Raw genomic sequence first — 9359 nt, 5'->3', positions numbered from 1 at the left:
ACCATATTTTTAATTTTTTGTATCGATTTTCATCTGAGAAAAGACACGTGTGCTCAGGGAATGCAAATACATTTTGTTGTGGATCCGAAAGTACAAACACATAAATTTTCTACCAGAGACTTAATGCAAATCTAAGTGGTGATTTAAATTAAATTTACCCTTGTGGATAATCCAAAATATATAACAAATAGCCGGTGCATATTATGAAAATATCAAATAAAATCACTAGTTCTATACTATATTATTACATCGGGATACCTAAAATGACAAATTTTGATGTCATGATAAATTTTTCAAATACCAACAATGTCTTCTTAAAATTATAAAATCGGAATTTTTTCTTTTAGTTTAAAAACAGGACCCTTCGGCCCGCATGCTATACAGATAAGTGTCTAATAAAGACTTTGGCACATGCGTACGTACGCAACGCAGGCTGCGGCAATGGGGCATGCAATGCAATTTATGTGCTAACCAACTAAAAAGGCTAAATTCAAACGGGCCGATGCGTATTCAATGCGCTCACCAACACCCACCAGCAACCATTAATTCGTAGCACTTAACCATGGAGAAAGGGATAGAATTAATTAAACGGTGTCGGAGTCTCCTCTTCTTGCCTAGCAGCTAGACTCGTTATACGTGCTATTACACATGGTGGGTTTTTGGTGTAATGAGTAGAAGTTAGCTGTCTGCGGTGTTGCAGTTGCGTTTTCTTGACAGGCTCCTTTTGCGTGGGAATGGGATTTGGCGTTATCGATCCATGTTCATGATCGAACTCCTGTGCCCCCAGTCAAATTCACAAGTTTTGCGTCTGTGTTTGATAATATAATAAATATATATACTTCACTGATTGCTGGAGCTTGGGATATGTAGAAGAGAGGGAAGGAAAAATGGCAGCGACACGGAGCTCGGAGGCGGACGATGTTATGATGGAGATCGAGTCGAGTAAGCCGCAGGGTAAGGGAATGATAGTGGGGGGATTGAGCCCTTTGAGTGAGAGCCTGTGGAAGGAGAAAGCAAATACGGAGTTCGTGGGCGATGTCTCTGCGAGGCTTACATGGAAGGATTTGACTGTGGTGGTGACTCTGAGTAACGGGGGCACGCAGAATGTTCTGGAGAAGCTTTCGGGTTATGCGGAGCCGGGGACGTTTACGGCGCTCATGGGGCCGTCTGGATCCGGGAAGTCTACGCTTCTTGATGCGCTCTCCGGAAGGCTTGCTGCTAACGCGTTCATGTCCGGGATCGTTATGCTCAATGGCCGTAAAGCCAAGTTGTCATTCGGGACTGCTGTAAGTAATTTTGACACCCATTTTCGTTCTTGCTAAAGAATTTAAGCTAGTTTGTGTAGTACAGTTAGACAACTCGAAATAGAGTTCAAAGGTCCAGAAGATTACGTTGCTCTGTAGTTGATTTCTCTGCTCCAAGTTTAAAGATTCTACTACAGTCAAGAATGGAGATTTGTACTGTTTGTTTATAAAAATTACATATAAAAAACAGAAATGTTTTTGTTTCTAAAAAAGATAGTTACCAGAATAAGCTCCTCTGCTGCAAATGCAGGCATATGTTACTCAAGACGACAACTTGATCGGCACTTTGACAGTTCGAGAAACGATTTCCTATTCGGCTCGATTGCGCCTCCCAGATCGAATGCCTTGGTCGGACAAGCGGGCGCTTGTGGAGAGCACCATAATCGAGATGGGGCTTCAGGATTGCGCGGACACTGTTATTGGAAACTGGCACTTGCGAGGCGTGAGTGGCGGAGAGAGGAGAAGGGTCAGCATCGCAATCGAGATCCTGATGAGGCCAAGATTGCTTTTCCTCGACGAACCAACCAGTGGACTAGACAGGTGATAAAAAAAGTTCCGAAATTTCCTCACTCAAAAACTCTTCTTGATCGCATATTTGTCTGATGAAACTCATTAAATCTTCTTCTTACTCGCGGCAGTGCATCGGCATTCTTTGTGACACAAACGTTGCGAGCTTTGTCCAGAGACGGGCGCACTGTTATTGCCTCCATACACCAGCCGAGCAGTGAGGTTTTTGAGCTGTTTGATCGATTGTACCTGCTCTCTAATGGGAAAACAGTGTACTTCGGCCAAGCTTCAGAAGCTTACGAGGCAAGAAATCTCATCATTAAACGGTACATTTTCTTGTGGGACTTACATTTAGGATAGAAATCTCATGTTCTTGATGTTGAATTTGCAGTTTTTTGCACAAGCTGGCTTCCCATGTCCGGCTCTCCGAAACCCATCAGACCATTTTCTACGCTGCATCAATTCTGACTTTGATAAAGTTAAAGCAACTCTCAAAGGATCCATGAAATTGCGGGTATACCATTCTTGACTCTTGTCTTCGGCACCAATGGATTAGATATCATCCTCTCATTTTCTCGTGTTTTATTCAAATTTTATAGTTATTTGAGATAAAAAAAATAGCTATATTATTATGACAAAAACTTATGTGAGTGTATCTCACGGGTCGTATTTTATGAAACAGATCTCTTATTTAGGTCATCCATGAAAAAATACTACTTTTTATGCTAAGAATCATACTTTTTATTGTGAATATCGGTAAGATTGACTCGTCTCACATATAAATATTCGTGAAACCGTCCCACAAGAAAAGAAAATTTTGGGTACATTTTTCGAATTGGAATTTGAAAATTTTTATTGTGGGATTTATATATATATATATAAAGTTTCCTAAGAACTTATGTGATCGAAGAGTTATTACATGCACAAATACGTTATCGTTGAATTTTTAGAGAGCCATTGTTCAAGATAAAAAATGACCTGGATCCAATGAAAATTCATGATACACAATTGATTAGGTGAACCACACTTGTTCAAGATAAAAAATGACCCAAAAAAATAGTCCATTTGCTAGCTAGGATGGAAGAATTGGATTTGACAGAGGGATTTTGATTAGAGTGTGATGACTCGCAAAATGAATTTTAAATACCTTCAATTCTTTACAATTACTACTAAATTGAAAGGAGATGAATTTGAATTTATCTGACTCTGATACTCTAGAAACTTTGTTGTTGAAGTATGATACTTGGGACATACGTCTCTCGCATATGCAAGAAACTCGTGTTAGTTCCATTTGCAGTTGTCATTTAATCTTTTTTTGACTCCTCTCTCCCATGTTTATCCGATCAGTTTGTGTCGGACGACGATCCTCTAGATAGAGTGACAACAAACGAAGCAATCCGAGCACTTCTAGACTCATATCGTACCTCAACCTACTGTTACTCAGCAAAAGAAAAGATCGAGGGGATGTCGAAAGTTGTGAGTGTCATTTTTTCCCACTTGTTCGAGTTTAACTTGATCCATTCATCAGATTATATGACCTGATTCGAATATGACTTGCTATGATATGCGTTGATTACAGACTGGAACCGTGCTGGATTCTGGAGGGAGCCAGGCCAGTTTTTTCATGCAGGCTTACACCTTAACCAAACGCTCTTTCGTGAATATGTCGAGGGATTTCGGCTATTACTGGCTGAGGCTTGTCATCTACATCGTTGTCACGATTTGCATTGGAACCATTTACTTGAATGTGGGAACTGGATACAATTCGATCCTGGTAACGTTTATTGCTGATGCATTTTGAATCTTCTTAAACTATATACCTCGTCTGAGTTTAAGCTAGTCCAAGTCCTGATGATATTAAAAACCTTGGGAGTATTTACCTGTTGAATTTACAGGCTAGAGGTGCATGTGCATCATTTGTCTTCGGGTTCGTGACCTTCATGTCCATTGGTGGGTTTCCTTCGTTTGTGGAAGACATGAAGGTACATCACATCGATTGGTGAATTAATTCCTGCGAGTAGAAAAAGAAGAGGATGAAATTAAATAACTTGTTCTGTCTTGTTACCCCAGGTTTTCCAAAGGGAAAGGCTTAATGGGCACTACGGCGTGAGTGTTTTCGTGATCAGCAATACTTTATCTGCTGCGCCATTTCTCATACTGATCACCTTTATTTCCGGCACTGTGTGCTACTTCATGGTCCGCCTCCACCCCGGATTTTCACATTATCTATTCTTTGTCTTGTGCCTTCTCGCGAGTGTCACCGTTGTTGAGAGCCTCATGATGGCCATAGCCAGTGTTGTTCCTAATTTCCTCATGGGAATTATCATAGGTGCAGGAATCCAGGTTGTGGATAGCTGACAGATCAATTAAACTTGAGATAAAGCAGAAAATAGACTCAACTGACTGGTTATATGCTCTGCGTTGTGTATGTAGGGAATATTCATGCTTGTCTCCGGTTACTTTCGACTCCCGAATGATATCCCGAAGCCCTTCTGGCGTTACCCAATGTCTTACATAAGTTTCCACTTCTGGGCTCTGCAGGTAAAAAAAACGCCATAAATGTAACGTCTCTCTTTTTAAGTTTAGGGTAATCTGACACACCTGAAAATACTAACAGGGGCAATATCAAAATGATCTGAAAGGACTGATTTTCGATAATCAGACACCCGACCTTCCGAAGATTCCAGGAGAATATATTCTAGAAAACGTGTTCCAAATTGATGTGAACAGATCGAAATGGGCTAACCTGAGTGTTCTTTTCAGCATGATCATTATCTACCGCATCATCTTCTTCATTATGATCAAATTCAGCGAGGACGTAACCCCATGGATCCGTGCGTGCATTGCGCGACGTAGAATACAAAAGAAAAATGCAAACCAGAATAACACTGTCACTCCCTTTGGCCTCACTCAGTCACCTTCTCTGAGGAGCTACGCCCAAAATCGTCCTGGCATTGGCAAGAAGTAGAATATATATAAAGCTTGTGAGAGACAGACCATAAAAGGAAACTTCCACTGTCTATTTCATGCAGTTTCTTAATACATATCGCATAACATGGAAATTTATTTTATATGCTGAGCATGTTATGATTTCTTGAGTTAAAATTTGTGTGTGAGAGAGATTGCTGTGTAAACCAAGATGAGTTGCTCGAGCAATCAAAGTTCTTTCAGTTGACTACACAAAAAGTAGAAGTATATTTTCATTTTGGGTTGAGATTCCATTTGCATGATTAAACCGCTGTAACTACTTATTTGTTTGTATCACTCAAAATGTATTCTATTTAACATCTTATATTATTTAACTGCATTACTATATATTCTTATACGACAATCCAAGTTAGATGTGCAAAAAATATAGCTTCATTACAAGATGTTCATTTTTTTAGGAATCTGAATGCCAGCTCGCTTCAGAAGAACATTTGACACATTCTTAGCCATTATCACAACTTCTTCCTGTCGAGTAAAAAAAATATTTTTCATATATTAAACCAATCGATATTCATATTATCTCTGGTCACTAATTCAATGGATGAGCAAGAAATTGTTCCAAAATCTAATCTTCTGAGGGTATATGTATGATACCTCGTTTAAGGTTGTGATCTTCTTATCCACCATTATCCAGCGACCGTTGCACATGACAGAGGTGATGTTTTCCGTTCTCATGCAGTAAACAAGGCAGGAAATGCTGCATAACAAGAAGAAATGTTACCTTTGAAGATATGTCATATTTGCAATTATAAATCTTGAGAAGGAACCTTATTGTAAAACGCCTTCACAGAAACTGAGTCATACCAATCATGAACAGGCATCATCGACCAGTTTGACGGATTGACGACAATCATGTCCGCCTGCAGATTCAGATCTCAGGCTTAAAACTTTAAAAGAAAACGATACAAAATATGAAATTGTAAGAAGATATATGCATTGAAACTGGAGTATTTTAAGCTAACATATACCAAGATAAAATCTTGAATCGATCATGGAGGCTTGACACTAGTTAACACGTGGACCTAAGAAACATATTTAGTTAACCTTTGACAGAAATTAGTGTACCTTTTTTCCAACCTCGAGTGATCCTATTTCATTGTCCCAGAGTACAGATTTTGCACCATTTATTGTTGCCATTTCAAGAATGGTTTCAGCAGGAAGAACAGTAGCATTTGTGGTTCCTTGAGTAAAAACTTCCCGTCCTTTGTTGATTAGAGAAGCAAGGTACATCTCATCAACTACGTAGAACATTAAAATTACTCAAAACAATGTGCTATAAGATAAAAAGAGACATTTAAAAGATTTTTTTCCAATTATTTTGGATGACAAAATCACTATCGATGTCCCAACCATTAATTACTATTGAAGACAAGTGCTAAACCTTGAAAATTCAGACCGCTAGGTTGGTAAATTCAAACAAATAATTGTTGAAAAGAACGTAATTTTCGTAAAATTTAGCCAGCTGCTTTAGTATCAAATGAAGTTTTGTATGTGATATTTATTGAGTTTTAAATATGTTCCACCATGACAAGGAACTGCACGAGAAGTACTGAAACCAATATGTTTGTCACAAGAAGAATGGAATATAAATCTTTGCAAAATTAAACACCAGATAATAAACTCAACAAACAAGTAGCAATACTGAAACCAATATGTTTGAGAATTCTTGTTACCGATGCTCATCCTATTATTGGAAGGTGCACCATCTGTTCCCAAAGAGACACAGACACCTGCGGCTAGCATTTCTTTAATTGGTGCAAATCCAAGCATACGCATAGCAGCAGCAGGACAATGAGACACTTTAACGCCAGCTTTTGAAAGTAAATCAACCTGAAAAAAGGCATATAAAATCGAACAAATTTGAAGATTTCAAGTTTTATGGTAAACAGGACTTAAAATTACAGGGAGAATATTTGGCTCGATAATTATTTCAAAATACGAGCTCAGTTGGTAGATCAAGAGACACGCACGAGATTACCTCATTATCATTGACCCAAACAGAATGAGCAGCCAGCAGATTGTTTTGTAGTAGCTTGATTTTCTCAAGATATGTTACAGTCCCATGTTCAACTCCTTGGACTGTCACCACAAGTTTGTTTTCATATGGTATCTCCGCGACATGCTAGAAAATGAAAAGATACATAAGAACATTTTAACACGATAAAACATCAAGTGAATGACATAAAATGCCATTCAACTTAATAAGATCAAGATCTGACCATATGGATTCCAGTTTTGAGTTCATTAGCGGCATCTCTTGTTCCAGTAAGTAGGCAATCTGTTGAATTCATAATTTGCCTTATCCCAAACCATATTCTGATGCGTCCTTCAGCAGTATTATGGTGCTTTTTGTGCAGATCCATTTGAGACTGCCCTCACAAATAATTAATTGTTACAGTAAGCTAACTGACATAAAGGCAGCCTCAATGGAATAAACCACAGGATTAGATAAACAAATCTGTGTCGTAAAAACTAAATAAGAAAGTGAAGATATACATGTCGTTAGATTAAAGATCTAACAATTTGAGTTAATGAAACAAAAAACTTCAAGAACCCAAATCTTACAAAGATACCCTCAGAGATTAAATATTGAGAGATTAGCTAGAGGTGAGACCAAATTTCACAGGTTAACACGGGCTTTGAAGATATGACAGCTGATATTTTCTTATTCATGGAATGTTATTTACATATCTGCCTTTTCACTGAATACAAAGATAATCACAGTAAACTTTCAAGGACGATATTCATTAAATCACTTTCAACAATGTACAAGACTAATTGTCATAGGATTAAAAAATATTTTTAAGAGACATATTGAGCTGTAATTTAATTACCGATAATTGGAAACGAAAAGAACCTGAATACACTCCTCAGCAGTCCTTTCGGTCCACGATGCAGGAAGTCCTTCACCAGCATCCATAACCGATTGTGCCAGACATGCACGCAAGCCTAGCAATTCAACGGCCCTTGCCATTCCAGATACATGCTGCCCTCCAGCTTCAGCAAAGCATGTAACCTATCACACGCATTACCAGCAGCATATCTGATATCTTTCCATATATAACTGGACAAAGCAATACCAGGTACCCACTAAAAGGTGATTCTTTTCTACTCAGGTATTAGCACTCATACTGATCAAGATTCTTTATATGAGAACAAAATTGGCATTATAGATTAGTACTACAAAAGCAACCTGCACTTGGTAAGCGACAATTCCCTGCAAATTATTTAAGTATAAAAAACAATGTTGGCTCTCTTCATACAACCTCAAATTTTTTGGGAAAAATAATTTCTAACATAGCATCAGTGACAATGTCACAAGTTAAAAACTACTAGTACACAATATCATACACATTTCATTAACTCTATCTTAGCTAATAATTTGTGGGCCTTTTTTCCCTACAACCAATGTAAACTCATACATGTTAAATACCATTTCTGGACAGATATCAATCGATCTTCGACTTACACGTAAAACCTGTATATTATATGAACTCGAGCTTTAGCAAAATTTGCTTCTATCAGATAATACGATAACACCACGCAAATAACACTTACACCTGAGTGAATGAGCTCAATCCCGCAGAGTAGAGTAGATATGTAAGAGTCATCCTCAGTCATCTCGGCTTCATACGGCCAGATGCGTTGGTGAAGCCACGTCAGCAAGTCCACGTCGTCAGCAATCCCTCTGGCCAACTGTTGTGAGGTGTGAACGTGGGTGTTAATGAACCCTATGAACAACAACAACACAAGCAAAACCAATCCCAGTTAACCCAGAGTCACAGAAAGCCCACTAAACAACGAAATTCAATGCATATCCATACATCAAGGACCAAATAAACAAAGACAATATCACGAGCATAGTTTCCACACAAAAATTGACAAAACAGCACTACCACCAATAAAGACAATAAATTCAAGATTATTGCATGCCTGGGAGGAGAAAATTCCCATGGAGGTTGATGATCTTAGGTGAAAGAGGCAAGAACTGAGAAACTACATCGTCAGAGTGGCCGATTGCTATAATGGTGTCGCCTTGGATAGCGACTCCGCCGCTGCTAAAAACACGAAAATCTGAGTCCATGGTTACGATCAAAGCATCGTGGATTACGAGGAGCGAGTTGCTTTCCGCTATAAACGAGCTTTTTCCTCCTCCTCCTCCTCCTCCTCCTCCTCCTTCATCCATCGCCGGTTGAGTGTGCTACTACTGTTCAAGACTCGGGAGTGTCAATCGTTGAGTTTGACTTGGACATGAAAAGGCAGTTTTGGCTAATAGCATTTTAAGCCCTCATAAAAATATAAAAATAGCATTTAAGCCCTAATAAAATATAAAAATTCACGAATTCCCTGTAAAAATTCACGAATTCCCTATATATATATATATATATATATATAGTCATTTGGAATGGATCTTATATCTTATTCTTAAAAATACAGACTTTTAAATCCAATTGATTTTAGAAAATGGTTTTTCGTTTTCTAAAATTTTCAGAGGGATGCTTATGCAATTTGTCCCCGATTTATTTATAATTTAATCGCATTTTTCTCCATCAATTGTGG

The 9359-nt window shown here is 38.3% G+C and overlaps 2 protein-coding genes across 3 annotated transcripts; one reads left to right on the top strand and one right to left on the bottom strand.

The window, feature by feature from the left end:
• Window positions 1-581: 581 nt before the first annotated feature.
• LOC142520757 (ABC transporter G family member 11-like) lies at window positions 582-5104 on the top strand. The gene is made up of 10 exons (XM_075623874.1): window positions 582-1286; window positions 1555-1844; window positions 1943-2114; window positions 2203-2325; window positions 3159-3287; window positions 3391-3585; window positions 3707-3793; window positions 3882-4154; window positions 4245-4352; window positions 4429-5104. Exons 1-10 carry the CDS (start codon window positions 888-890, stop codon window positions 4777-4779), a joined length of 2127 nt encoding a protein of 708 aa, XP_075479989.1. The 5' UTR covers window positions 582-887; the 3' UTR covers window positions 4780-5104.
• Window positions 4588-9062, bottom strand: LOC142520758 (uncharacterized). 2 transcript variants are annotated; one of them, XM_075623875.1, is made up of 10 exons: window positions 8733-9062; window positions 8358-8530; window positions 7657-7815; window positions 7019-7168; window positions 6778-6921; window positions 6473-6629; window positions 5865-6037; window positions 5604-5659; window positions 5394-5496; window positions 4588-5264 (listed from the first exon to the last, which is right to left on the bottom strand). In XM_075623875.1, the coding sequence occupies exons 1-10, from the start codon at window positions 8983-8985 to the stop codon at window positions 5175-5177; spliced, it is 1458 nt and encodes a 485-aa protein (XP_075479990.1). In that variant the 5' UTR covers window positions 8986-9062; the 3' UTR covers window positions 4588-5174. The 2 variants fall into 2 exon arrangements, with proteins under 2 accessions (XP_075479990.1, XP_075479991.1); XM_075623876.1 differs by having other exon boundaries at window positions 4639-4759; window positions 8733-9061.
• Window positions 9063-9359: the final 297 nt, after the last annotated feature.

This window comes from Primulina tabacum, chromosome 12 (genome assembly GCF_025594145.1).
Source record: "Primulina tabacum isolate GXHZ01 chromosome 12, ASM2559414v2, whole genome shotgun sequence".
NCBI classification, from domain to species: domain Eukaryota; kingdom Viridiplantae; phylum Streptophyta; class Magnoliopsida; order Lamiales; family Gesneriaceae; genus Primulina; species Primulina tabacum.
Note: the sequence above shows the minus strand (reverse complement) of the source record. Positions and strands in the feature narration are given on the sequence as shown.

Bases quoted from the DNA above. Each gene is read 5' to 3' on its own strand.
- LOC142520757 (XM_075623874.1), top strand. From the start codon at position 888: ATGGCAGCGACACGGAGCTCGGAGGCGGACGATGTTATGATGGAGATC. The intron at 3,288-3,390 runs GTGAGTGTCATT...CGTTGATTACAG, and splicing joins TCGAGGGGATGTCGAAAGTT to ACTGGAACCGTGCTGGATTC. The intron at 3,794-3,881 runs GTACATCACATC...TTGTTACCCCAG, and splicing joins CGTTTGTGGAAGACATGAAG to GTTTTCCAAAGGGAAAGGCT.
- LOC142520758 (XM_075623875.1), bottom strand. From the start codon at position 8,985: ATGGATGAAGGAGGAGGAGGAGGAGGAGGAGGAGGAGGAAAAAGCTCG. The intron at 6,038-6,472 runs GTAACAAGAATT...TGTTCTACGTAG, and splicing joins CAATAATAGGATGAGCATCG to TTGATGAGATGTACCTTGCT. The intron at 5,660-5,864 runs GTACACTAATTT...CTGAATCTGCAG, and splicing joins CACTCGAGGTTGGAAAAAAG to GCGGACATGATTGTCGTCAA.